This window comes from Talpa europaea (assembly GCF_964194135.1).
Source record: "Talpa europaea genome assembly, chromosome: 1".
NCBI lineage: Eukaryota > Metazoa > Chordata > Mammalia > Eulipotyphla > Talpidae > Talpa > Talpa europaea.
The window spans coordinates 30,288,088-30,302,136 of NC_140073.1; the positions used below are offsets into that span (position 1 = coordinate 30,288,088).

Sequence of the window (14,049 nt, forward strand, 5' to 3'; positions counted from 1 at the left end):
ATGTGTAATCAGGGAAATGCAAATCAAAACCACAATGACATACCATATTACACCAGTGAAAATGGCACATATTAAAAAAAAAAAAAACAGCAACATCAAATGTTGGTGAGGATGTGGAGGAAAAGGAACTCTACTACATTGCTGGTGGGAATGCAAACTGGTCCAACCACTATTTGAAGGTTCCTCAAACTACAAAAAATAGAGCTTCCATACGATCCAGCAATTCCACTCCTAGGAATCTACCCAAAGGGCACAAAAAACATTAATTCAAAAGGACACCTGCACTCCTATGTTTACTGCAGCACTTTTAACAATAGGTAAGCTATGGAAACAACCCAAATGCCCAAAATAAGTGATTGGATCAAGATGTAGTATAAATACAAAATGGAATATTACTCAGCAATAAAAAAGATAAATTCAGGGCCTCCCCTGGTGGTGAAGCTGTTGAGCGCTGGTCTGTGAAGCTGCCCACAGCCTCTGCAGTTTGATCCCAGGCCGCCGATGAGGGTCCCACATGGCATGCAGACCTCTCCTGCCACACCCGCTGCTCCCTTAGCAGTGTGTTTCGTCAGTCTGTCTGTTCTGTTCCCTGCTCTGGCTCTGGTGATTTCTCTCACCCTCCTACACTTCTGACTGTACCCAGTGCTTGTATAAATAAATAAATATTTTTTTTTAAAAAAAGATAAATTCATGCCATCCATAGCAACATGGATGGACTGGAAGGGATTATGCTCAGTGAAATAAGCCAGAAGCAAAAAGAATATTGGATGGCTTCACTTATAGGAGGAATATAGAGGAACCAAATAAGGGATCAGGGGGAAGAAAAGCAATTATAACAAATTAAAAATCAAAATCAGCAGGCAACTATAAATCAGAGACATTCTGCAGGGGAGGAGGAGGGAAAAGGATCAAGACAGAAGAGGGAAGGGAATATATGATGGTGCGTGGGTGAATTGGTGGTGGGAATATCACAGGTTCTACACCTGAGAGGAGAAAGCATAGATTGTAAAAAATGAAGAATGATGTAAAATATATAAAGCAAAAAAAGAGAGGAAAAAATAGGTGACAGGACATAAGAAAAATAGGTGACTATTAATATCACAAACTCTCTGAGCTCTCTCTGATTATGAGATACAAATGGAAAGAGTCAGTGATGTAAACAGCAAGAAGAAACTACTTCTAAGAAGGAACAGCAGGTCACACAAAGTCCTATAATATAAAAAACTTGTTGAAAAGAATAAAGGTCAAGAGTCAGAGTGGCTACCTCCTAATGAACAAGAATGGAAATGCTACAAAATAAAGTCAGGGAGGCAAAACGGAGAAAATCCATATAGGATTAATATGAAAATGAATACAGATTTGATATATGGTGGGATACTACATGAGAGTTTTAAGCAGGTTTGTAAGATTGTGTTTTGTAAAATTTGCTCTGGAATGAATTAAGATGGCACTTAACTAGATGAGAACGTCCAGCATATGATCATCACAGAAATCCAGAGGAATGAAAGCAAAGAATATGGACAAAAGTAGGCAGATTTAGGACAGAGTATGGAGTCCACATGACTGGTATATAAACGAAAAGAAAGAGCCAGGGAAGAAAAGAAATCAACTATAACCTCTAGTACTTTGTTTTAACTTAACAAACTGGGTAGATGATGCTTTCCTTTGATGAGATGGGGAAAGATGAAAGAGGTGGCAGTTTGCAGAAGAGAAGGAAAACATGAGTTTTGTCTTGTAATGTTAATATGAAAGATCTGTTATCTATCTACTATGTAAAGATATCAAGTTGACTGTATGATTCAGAAACTCAGGAGAAAGATGAAACTGGATAAAATTTAGAGACTACTGACCTAGAGAAGATATTAAGTCATAAGATTGAGAGAAGGGATCTAGAAATAATATATAGCTAAACAGGTTGAAAGGAACCAAGCTCCTCCTAATCTTAGGGTTACAATAAGTCCAGATCTGGATTTACTGCAAGAACAGAGCAATAGTCATCTACAACATCACCGATTTTTAGACTGTGTTTGGTTACAGGCCCAAAAGTTTTGTACTCTTAAAATAATTAAATCTCAGCATGCTGTGCCTGTAGCAACTTCATTTTTTCTCCAGGAATTTCAGTTAAAATATTTGTAAGATAGAGATTAGATTTGGTCTTGTGTGAAAATCAGAAACCTGCATCAACCTGATATGACCAGCCCCTTAGCTGAAGAACAGTAACGTATGAGCAATCAGTGGCAAAGGCATTTGGACATGCAAAATGTTTCTTAAATTTTGTCACTTTCTGCACTTCTGAAAAGGTCATTCAGAATAAAACACATGAAGAGTGGCAATCCATCTGAGTAAAGAATTCCGTTTTAAAATGCCAATATCACTAGGTCAAAGAGAAAGATGGAGTCAGGGGGAAAGGTAAAACACAACTGAATTGTTTTGTTCAAGCTGTTCCTTTTCCATAGGTTCCAGATGGATCATTTGAAGACATCTGACCCAAAAGAAGACTGACTCAGAATCTTCTACAACCTTTAAACAATTGCTGCTCATGTTTCCACTTACATAACTGCAGATAAAATGGAACCCCAAACCAAATGTCCACAAAGCAGCACTATTCACACAGGGGTACTAACCACGGCCCCTGGGGTTCCAGTTTAGTTCTGAGATCCCAGTGAAACAGGGAAAAGAGGAGGGTATGTGACAATAAACATCAATCCAAAGTCTCCTATGGATTTGGAGACTCCCTGGCAACCAGGTACTTCAGCTTCCCCCTTTAAATTAAATCCACATCTTCCCTAATGGGAATGAAATATAGATCCTCCTCAACCTACAACAGAGCTGAGGAATAAATCCACCAGGAGTCAAAAGTATCACAAGAAGAATGTTTAATGTAACCTACCAAACATCCAAGCTTAGCCTAAGTGACTTGAAACACTCAGAACATGTTCAATAGTCTATGCTGGGCAAACTCAACTAACAAGAAGTCTATTTTATAATGAAGCATTGACTACCTCTTGCAGCTTATCGAATACTATGCTGAAAGTGAAAAGTTTTCTGTAGACTCTCTGTTGTTTTCCCTCATGATCATGCGGTGTCAGCTCACTACTGCTACCCCGGTCATGAGAGTTATCAGACCACACATCTCTAGCCTTGAAATAGATCAAAATTCAAAGTATAGTTTCTACTGAATGAATATGGTTTTCACACCATTATAAATTTCATAATTCAAGATACTGTAAGTCAGGGACCATCTGTACATTTTCTTACATACAAAAGCATGTCCTCGTGATGGGAGGAAAATAGTGTAAAATTTTTCTATTTTTGGAACTGATGTCTCTAAGTACCTTGGTGTTACTATAGGCAACTGGAGCTTCAGTTTTAAATCATAAGCCCATGGATGCAGACACAAAAACACAGAGATACTGGGAATGAAAATAAAATATGCAGATATGTTTTTATGATTACTTTTTTCTCACGAGTTTGGGGTAAAATAATGCAAGAGAAATATTTGGTAGGTAAAACAGTATTAAGACACTTGAAGCTAAATGTAACAACACGGATATTGTGCAGAGAAATGTTGAATGTTGAAAGCTCACCTGTGCAAGAGAAATCATCCACACGGATGTATCCTGGGACACAGTCACAGCGGTAGACCCCTGGCAGGTTGACACACACAGTATTGGCGTGACAGTAGTGCATCTTAGCGGCACACTCATCGATATCTGAAGGACACACAAAAAAGCAATAGCAGGGTTAATCAAGTGATTAAAATTAAGTGCAAGCACTTTAGAATAAAATTTAAAAAGACAAATGTCCACTGAGTCCAAGGGGGAAGATAAAGCAAGATGCATTAAACTTCAATGAAAATTCAGCTGGGGCATCAGACGTTATCGTGAGTTGAAAGTATGTCTAGAAGGATCCATGGTAAGACACAACAGTTAAGGATCCAAGGACTAAGAAGACTGAATATGCTATTAATGTCTTAACAAGGAAGAGGTTTGATTTAAATGTCCCAAATCAAGGAGTCTGTGTCCAGTGCACTGATATCAATTAATATTTATCAGGTGTCCACTGTACATGGTGTAGTTTTTATCAGAGAGATCAAGGGAATACAGACCCACTCTGCTTGTGTGTGTCTTTCTAAGACATGCCTTAATCCATCTGTTACAAAATGATGGTGTAGCCAATTTCTCCTGTCTTGTACTATGAATACAGACAGCAGCTCTAGGCTGATGCAAATTAATTCTTTTCATCCTTTGACCTGTAGATCCATCCCATATGATAGAAGAGTGAGCTGACTCAACAAAAAGATCTTATTCTCTTTGGAATGGAGGTCAGAGCAGCAACTGTTTTCTCAAAAAAGATCATGATAAGAATTAAAATAACCTACAACCTTCAGCACAGAGTTTGGTCTTTTTCTAGGTTTTTATTTTTTCAAAACTGGCTTTTTGTTCATTTTTCTGAGGCTGCACATGTACCAACGAAGGAAAGGGAGGGATTTAAGCACAGCCTGGGAGTCCAAGATAGAAAATGTGAGCTCTAGTTCTGGTTCTGCCAACCATTAGCCTGTGACTTGCATTTAACCAGTCTGATCCAGAATCTTTGATACTTTGCATCAGAATTAATTTTAAGCCTTCCACTTTCTATCTTTAAGTGCATTATCTAACTTAATCCACATAAAAATTATATAAGTGCAGTGAGTCACTAACTTCATTTTAAATTCTTGAAAATTGAGGCCTTCCTGGTGGCCCAAGGGGCTGAGCATAGCACTGTGAAACTATCCACAGCCTCTGCAGCACGAGTTTGACCCCTGGCCAGCCAGGGAGCAATCCACATGGTGCAGCAGACCTCTCTTTTCTCTCCCAATGCTCCCCTCAGCAGTGTATTTCAGTCTGCCTGTTCTGCTCCCTGCTCGATCTCTGGTGAATCCTCTTACTCCCAACACCTATGCCCAATCTCTCTCAAACACGAAAGAACTTAATCCCCAGTTGCTGGTAGTATTACCTGCTAACAATATTCAGCTGTCCACCTTTCTTTTTTTTTTTTAAGAAACTTTTTTAATCCCAGTTCTTGTATGTATAAATAAATAAATAAATTTTTAAAAATAAATGAATATAGTCTAGAAAATTGAGACTTACCAAAGTAAAAGATCTGGCACAAACTCACCCAGTTAGAATATGCTATACACAACATTCTAATTCAGAAATAAATCTCTTACAAACTAGGGTTTCCTTCATGAAAATCTTCAGAATGATAATTACTGAAAATATGAAGATAATAATTAAATTCCTAACATCCTTCATATATAGAAACAACAGCTATATTGAGCTACTAGACAACTCACTCACTTATCTCTTTATTTTAAAAATAAAAGTAGATTGGATTTATTTCTTACTAAGCAACCCTGAAATAACATCAGAATTCTCTCAGTGCTAAATTCTGTCAGTCTATAAATAAAAGTTATTGTGGAATAATTGAGGTCTTAAAAGGAGACTCCTTATTACTGAAACTTTCTAATAGAACAAAAAAGACTAAAAACTAGTGCAATAACTAAGCAAATAATATCATGTTCCCCTACAAGTATCATATCCTTCCAGAATGATCCAAGACACTGCATAATGAAAACAAATGGGTAACAGGAACATAAAAACTACATAAGATCACATCAAGCGAGGGCATAGAGGGAATTCACCAAGGAATTTGAGATACAATAGTAGCTGCACATAAATATTAGATGAAGTTCAGATCTTTCTGGCAGTCAGGACATTACAACTATTTAACACATTGGTTCCTGGCAGCATTTAAGCATTTTGCTTTCACAGAAGAATGGACATCTTGAAAGTCAAGAGGACGAGAGTTTTGGAAAAGAGTTAATAATTAATGTTGTTACATGCTGCTGAGTTGAATTAGATTTAAAAAAAGACAAAATCCTGGATTGACAAGCAGCTCATTACTGACTTTCACTCATTAAGTATAATTTCAGGAAAGTGATGGGGCAAACCTGAGCAAAGTTAATTTTAAAAGGAATGGAAGAAGAGGGAGTAGAGACAAACACAGGCAAACCTTTTGAGGTATTTTGCCATAAAAAGAAGAAAAAAGCAGTAGTCACCCCAGGGAGACTTGGTGTCATGAGAGAGTTCTGTTTACCAATGGAAAACATTGTAATGTTGCATGTTGTTGAGAATAACTCGATATGAATGAAGACTATCTAGGAAACAGAAGAAAGCAGTTCATTACAGGAGCAAAGTCCCACAGAGGCAAGAGAATTTGAGCCCCACTGCAAGACGGAGGGAGTCATCTTTACAAGAAGAATGAAGCTAAGAGATAAAGGAAGAGGTGGAGAAAGGTTGGCATATTTTGGTGGTGAGATCAAATAGTTCTCTTTTGTTTGTTTTCACTTTGTTGGTGAATGAGCTGAGAGAATAAAAATTGAGAATTATAAAAGAGAAGAGGTACTGGACATTAAAGGAGAGAGTAGAAGACATTAAATTGTCATTTTGGGAGAAGGGAGAGTATTTACTAGGGAGAGTATCACGACAGCTGAGGAGTCCGCTTGTGATTTGTGGTCACAAAATGTGGAGTTAGAGAAGTCAGAAAGACTTTTGTTTTTCTGATTTCATTCAGGTATTTGGGGCAGATACAAAGTAACTATAAAGTTAGGTATAAGCAGACATCAAATTTCCGGCAAGTATGGCTTAAAAAGAAAGGAAAATTAAAAGTGTGAGGAAAGAGGTGATGAGATGCAAGGAATGGTAGCTACTGGGGAGAGAAGGAGGACATGGAGAGGAGACAGTCAAAATGGATCAGACATTTGGTGGACACTGCGCTGCACTGCCCAATCTCTCTCAAACACGAAAGAACTTAATCCCCAGTTGCTGGTAGTATTACCTGCTAACAATATTCAGCTGTCCACCTTTCTTTTTCTTTTTTTTTTTTTTAAGAAAAATTTTTTTAATTTTGCATAGAATAACTGGGGTGTAGGTCAGAGGTGCACCAGAGACAGAGTGGGAAGCAAAACAGGTAGATAGACTGAAATACACTGCTGAGAGGAGAAGCGGGTATGACAGGAGAGGTCTGCTATGCCATGTGGGTTGGCTCCCTGGCTTGGTATCTAAGCCACCAGGGAGGCTGAGCCACCAGGGAGGCCCTGAGCCACCAGGGAGGCCCTCAGTTGTTCACCTCTTAAGGAACTTACACTTGGCTGTAAAGCACTGCTGCAACCGCAGTCACATGCTCAGGGCACCTGCAATAAAAACTGGTTCTCCTCTACCCCAGCTTGGGATAATTCAATAGGCTCTCCCAGGTTCAGAACACTCAGTGGGTGAGCTAACTTTTCCCTTTGTCCAATGCTGTTTCCTTCCCTTCCCCGGAGATGTTCATCCCATAGGAGTCCCTACAATTTCGGACATGCCAGTTTCCATCTTCTGTGAAACCCAAACTGCAGCAGGAATCTTGATGGAGGCAAGGAATTATTACAGTGAGGACCTTTGAGTGCTGGTTCCAGACACCAGAAGATGGAGCCCCAGAATGGTGTGCTTGACATTAAAATTTTGGACACGATTTAGTTATTGTTTTTTTTTTTTTAAAGATTTATTTTTATTTATTTATACAAGCACTGGGTACAGTCAGAAGCACGGGAGGATGAGAGAATTCACCAGAGCCAGAGCGGGGAGCAGAGCAGGCAGAAGGACCGAAGTACACTGCTGAGGGGAGCAGCCGGCGGCAGGAGAGGTCTGCGTGCCATGTGGGACCCTCCTCCGGTGGCCGGGGAGCAGCCGGGGATCGAACTGGCTCTGCAGAGGCTACAGGTAGCTTCGCAACCCAGCGCTCAACCGCTGCGCCACTGGGGAGGCCCCAATTTAGTTATTGTTGCTCACAAGGTCTTTCACATGATTATGGAAAGGTAGAAGATGGATCATAGCAGGTGGGAGGTTGGGGACCCAAGAGAAGTCAGGTACTAAGGGAGTTACTTCATAATGTTTATTAAATATTACAATGTTTCCACCTTCTGGGGACATTATACAATGGTACCTCCTCATCCTCTTCAGAGTTAACATGGCAACACACTAAGCTTGAACATCAGTTTACCCTCAGCCAAGACTTGAGGCAAAGTGATGAGCAATATGTCATCACGGACCTGACACTATCCACACACCAAGTGACACTTCTACATTCCAGCAAGAATGAGACTTAATAGCCTGAAAGGATCAGAGAAGAATTCTCCATAGAAATGATACTTCATTTGAGACCTGAAATAGAAGTGAAACAGGTAAAGGAGACAGGAATAACATACCAGACAGAAAAGCATGCTTGAGAAGAATTAATTAAGAAAGGGACTTCGCCCAACTGAAGGAGTCTGGGCTTAGTCAAGGCAGTGACATGATCCAATTTCTGTTTTTAACATATTCTCATGTACTGAAGAGAATACAGAGAGCAGGACAAGCTGAGGGATAACTCACATTGGTGTTTTATTCACAGAGATCTCGCCACACTAAACTCCAACTCATTCTGCTGGGATGCCTCGTCATTCTTTCAGATGAGAAACTAGTCAGGACTTGCCTTGCAGGCAATTCAATCTTCAGCCCACAGGTCACAGCTGCCAACCAGTCTACTGATTACAATGAATGTCTCCCTGTGGTGGACCCTGTCAACTCTACCTAGAAAGAAACTCCTGGCTCATTTCATGTCTGCGGCTGTATAATGACTGAGAAAATGCTGCCTCATCTAGATTGGAAGTAGTTGGCTTAACAAGTTTGTTTTTGATACCGGAATTGTCAGGTCTAGTCTCCCAGCCAGGAACGGATCTCAGGCTGCAGGGCAGCGCTGAGTCCCAGCCACTAGACCCCCCAGGGTTGGTGTCTCACGAAGAAGCCGCAGCAGGAACTTCGCAGACGCTCAGGCAAGCAAGCGAGAAGAGGCAGGTTCGTTTATAGAAAGAAAAAGTTTATTGAGGAGGAAAAGAGCAGAAATAAAGTGGGACTCCCAGGCCAGGGAACCAGGCCTGGGAGGGGCAAGGAAGCCAAAGTGGAGTCGTGTCTTAGGGAATATAGACCTTTTTTCCCTCATTATTCTAAAGCTTCACCAGTCTCTTTGTGATTGGTTAGTTCTCGGCTGTCTCACTTAATTTGCTACTGAGTAGGGGGATCTTCACGTTTTTTTATCTAACAGCTTTCTCTTTCCCCCATTTGTTGCATCTTTAAATTTATGGCCCAGTCTTCTGGATGGACATCCCTGCATTGAAGTTAAACAGCTGCCCTTCTAATGTGACCATAAATTAAACCACTCTCCATTTCTCCAATCTCCGCCTCCCTTTACCACCTGAAGGAAACCAGGACCAGCATTAACAATGCTGTCCTTGGTCCTGGCATGTTTGTTTTTCCTAATGGAATGGGTTACTTTCCCTTGCTTGTCCTTATCTCTGAAGCCTCCCTAAATTTTTCAGAGGTCCTCTCCTGCACTGTCCCTAAAACAGCCAATAACCCTAGCTTGCCCTGTCTCATTTTGATTCAAACAGTCAAATCAAATCATTTGTTTCTTAGGAATCTAAGGACCTGAATAATTTCAAAAACTGGACAAGGGTATGGTTTAAAAAAAAAAAAAAGTGAGAATGAGAATTTATCACAAGGATTTATCCAACCTTTGCTCTTGTGACTCAGGACCCCCAGGGCGATCTACCCCAATGTTCTGCTTATGTATCTTTGAGGAGGTTTTGTTTTCTGTTCACAGCACTGGTAATTTCAGCTATAGCCTATCAAACAATTTCCCGGAACCAGGAAACCAGAGTTTTTCCAGAAAAACTCTACACCAAAATAAAACAGAATAGTTGATAACTATAACCGGAAAATTGAACTGTCACAACCTTATCTTTGTTGCTTATCTTCCGCCTTGCAACTATCAGATATAAAAAGTACTACCTGGCATAAATGATGGGGAGGAAGGAAAATAAAGTGAGGTGTTTGGACACATCCAGCTGAGTCCCTTGAGACAAGATGATCAGAGTAAGGTAGGACTTGATAGCTTCATGGTTTTAGGATGGGTTTGAAGAATGGAGTGACAACACATTTTCCACAAAAAAAAAAAAAAAAAAAAAAAAAAGAATAACTCTCCTTCCTCAGGGAAAGGCAAACCCCCACCGACAGTATCAGTGGGATTCAAAGTCCTTCAGAAGAAAATTTGACCACAGAGAGAATCAAAACAGTATCTTCAGGGAAGTGAAATATATTGAGAAATAGCAAACAACTGATTATTTACTGAGTCTAGGACAAATGTTGCCTTTTGTTCTCAAAATGTTATGAAAAGTAATGAATAATTACCAATCAAGCATTAAAAACTCAAAGGGAACTCTCTAATGAAAAAAGGAACTTGTGCTCAGAAACAAACATTAAGGAGAATTCTAACCACAGCCTGAAGTGCCTTCAGACCTTTACCCAGGGAATGACAGTTCTCTGCCTCTGCCTGAAGCAAATCTCTCTCCTAAGTAATGATCCCGCCCAGGATGATAGTCACCCAAAAGCCCTGAAGCAAGAAGCAGCCCAGTCTAACGCTGACCCTCAAGGTGGAACACACTCAAGCCAGACTCAAGTTAAAGGTTTGCATCAGCCAGGAGATCTTTTCTAAAAACCACCCCTAACCTGACTTCTGTAGTAAGAATGAGTGGCTAAAAGCCATATCATTGGGCACAGGGTGCACCCAGATCAATCAGAGAATAATGGTATAGAACCACATAGGGGGCCTCCCCTGATGGCACAGGCATTTGAGCACAGCACTGTGAAGCCATCTGCAACTTCTGCAGCGCTGGTTCGATCCTGGCCGGCCGGTGAGGGTCCCACATGGCACAGCAGACCTCTCCTGCCGCTGCTCCCCTCAGCAGTGTATTTCATCAGTCTGCCTGTTCTGTTCCCCACTCTGTCTCTGGTGAATCCTCTCACCCTCCCACACATCTGGCCTGTACCCCGGTTCTTGTACAAATAGATAAATAAATCTTAAAAAAAAAAAAAAGAACCACATAGGGTTAAACCAGAAGAAGGCCCTGACACCTAGTTAATCCTCAAAGATCTATCATTTCTACATATCAGAGCCCCTGCTAAGGTACTCTACAGGTAGTACCTAATACCTTTTTATTCCTCTTCACTACTCTAGGAAGTACAGCATGCCCACTTCAAGATGAAGTGGTTGAGGGGCCTCCCCGGTGGCGCAGCGGTTGAGCGCTGGGTTGGGAAGCTGCCCGTGGCCTCTGCAGCGCTGGGTCGATCCCCGGCTGCTCCCCGGCCACCGGAGGAGGGTCCCACATGGCGCGCAGACCTCTCCTGCCGCCCGCTGCTCCCCTCAGCAGTGTACTTCGGTCCTTCTGCCTGCTCTGTTCCCCGCTCTGGCTCTGGTGAATTCTCTCACCCTCCCGCGCTTCTGACTGTACCCACTGCTTGTATAAATAAATAAATAAATAAATAAATAAATAAATAAATAAATAAATAAATAAATAAATAAATAAATAAATCTTTAAAAAAAAAAAAAAAGATGAAGTGGTTGAGACTTAGCGATTATTCAGTTACTTACCCCCAAGCATAAACAAAGAGCCTAGGTTTGAATGTACAATCTTGAAAATTGACATTGTTTTCACTGTACCATTTCTAGCCTATCGCCATGTTAGATACACACTATGCTGCTGCCACGTGTACTGGAAATGGTAGAGGGTAGGGAGCGTGGCACCCCAGAACCGTCAAACCTGCTCTTTCTAAATAGATTCTGCCATTCGCTGCCTCAAGACAAAACATACTCTAGTGCATCAGACCTTTAGTGAAAAGAAACTTTAATACAATTAGTGTGCAATAAAGAAAACACAAAGAATATAGTTTCCAAATCAAACAGCTCAAGTTGCCCCTCCCCTTGTGGGTAAATGCCCAGACAAACAGGGTTGGCCCTAAGCAGGGCCACTAAAGCCTGAAAGTCTGCCACAAGTCTAAGGCATCTCCTGGTTGGGGACCCATAAGAAAGGACAGAAAGGTCCCAGCACTTTCGAGACAGAAGGCGCAAAAGCAAGATAAAAGCTGCCATTGTTAACCTCCCCACGGGTCTTTCACCCACGTCTGTTTCAACCAGTCTAAGACCAAGAAGCAAGTGCAGCTTCTTCACATGTCTCTCTGCTCCAGATGCCTCCTCCAGGTCTCCTTCTGGCTCTCCATCCTGCTTCCTTCCCTCTCCAATCTCATCTCCAGCTTCTCTCCTCCCTGTTCAGCTCTACCATTTTTTAGGTGGCATAGGGAAACTGGAACCTCCCCTTTCCCTGGGAACCACCCCATTAAAGAAACAAATAGTCCTCCCAAGTGTACTTCTGTGTCCAATATTCTTCAGGATATTTGTTCTGAAATAATGTTCTCTGTTAAAGTAGCAAAGCTGCATGAAGCACTGCAGCCTCCTTGGCTCTTTTAAATCAAATCCTAACACTTTCACACATTAGGCTCTAGTGGCAAAGGACCCCCAAAACAAGTGTCACCGTTCTGTTCCCAGCTGGATCAGACTGTGACAGTTTCTGTTCAAGTTGTTTAAGGCTATCAAGTGTCTCCTACAGGATCAGAAGTTAGTGACAAAAATGCCTGGTTTTTTTATTATTAAATATTGTTAGAGAAAATTCTATAAACTCCACTGCAGTATCTATCAGCTGAAGCATAATGGGGCTTAAATTGTGATTCATTCGTATAGATTGCTTGTCACCTTTGAAATATTAGAGCTCATCTTCTGGTGGTCTTTGGAGGTAATAAAAATACATGATTTATGTCCCTCCCTAGGATGGTGAAGTAGTTTTGTTTTTGTTTTAAAAAGGTATACTTATAGACTTTAAAATGAAACTTGATGTGGCATGATGATTTTTCACATATCACTAGCCTCTATCTGCATGCGAGTTCAGAGCAAAAACAGACCCAGAGTTGGCAACATCATCATTAAAACAAAGGGCAGGATCTCAGTAGCAAAGATGGAAGCAAATCCAAAATTATCCTAATAAAATGGTGTGATCATTCATATTTGTTACATAAGAATTTCCTAGAAAAAGGCAACCAGAGGAAGCTGATCCCCAGGGAAGGCAGGTAGGGGACATTATACCCTACTCCCTGTATACAAAGGAAACCAAGTAAGGAAAGAAAACCAGTATTTATTGAGTCTGCGCTCTGCATCAAGAACTGTATGCATTTCATCTCATCAATTCCAACAATCCAAGGGACTGGCATCACAAACTACATGTAGAACACCCAGAGTTTCAACCCAGTTCTGTGTGACTCCAAGAAGCATAATTACTCCACTCTGTGTACTGGACCAAGGGCAGGCAATTAAGAGTCAAGTTCTGTTCTTGATTTTTCTGTTCATTAACTGTAGCACAGAGCAGGACTTTACTTTGAGCTCAGTTTTCCCATCTATAAAATGAGGCAACTGGACCAGATTGCATTGAGAGACCTCTCTAGTTTGAAAGTTCTTTGCACATTCAGATATTTCTGTCTGCTCATTCTAAAAGCCTACTTTTAAAACAGTTTCTCTTGGAGTACCCCACTCCCCCAGGGTCAAAGAGCTTGCAGAAATTACAGAAACCTTTCTCAAGACACAAAACAGGAAAATACTGAGATTACCTGAGTCTCCACGTACTTCCTGATACTTGTGTCAATTGCATTGTCCTCTCCCTTGAAAATGAAGAGCAGCTAGGACTAGTAAACAGATAGCCACAAAAATCATGACTCTGGTCAAGTCCTCCATGGGCTAGTAAGATAAATTACAGAGTAATTCTAGCAGACTTTAATCTCCTAACTCAGCAGCAAACGTGAATTATAAAAACACAGCAGCACCGGTCTGTCAGTTGTTATTAGAGCTATTGGTGCTTTCATATGTGTCATCCTGGGTATATTTTAAAAGTGAGAGCATAATCTCTGATTTGCAGTTAAAAAATTCCAGTGAAGCTGATAAGATGTTGGCTATTATTATGCCCTTTCGCAGGTAAGGAAATAGACATCCAGAGAAGATAGTAATACAGACCCAATAGTACACAGATAAGCACTGGGCTGCTAACAAAATTGAGGT

At 40.8% G+C, this 14,049-nt stretch overlaps 1 protein-coding gene across 3 annotated transcripts in view; it reads right to left on the reverse strand.

The window, feature by feature from the left end:
• The window catches only part of NELL1 (neural EGFL like 1), a gene marked incomplete at both ends in the record, with an annotated part of 742,470 nt that overhangs the window by 381,214 nt on the left and 347,207 nt on the right, over positions 1-14,049 (reverse strand). For all 3 annotated transcript variants that reach the window (XM_084239443.1, XM_084239442.1, XM_084239441.1), the window contains one exon: positions 3,588-3,713. In XM_084239443.1, the coding sequence (XP_084095569.1) occupies positions 3,588-3,713 (126 nt within the window). The remainder of the gene's footprint in view (positions 1-3,587; positions 3,714-14,049) is intronic.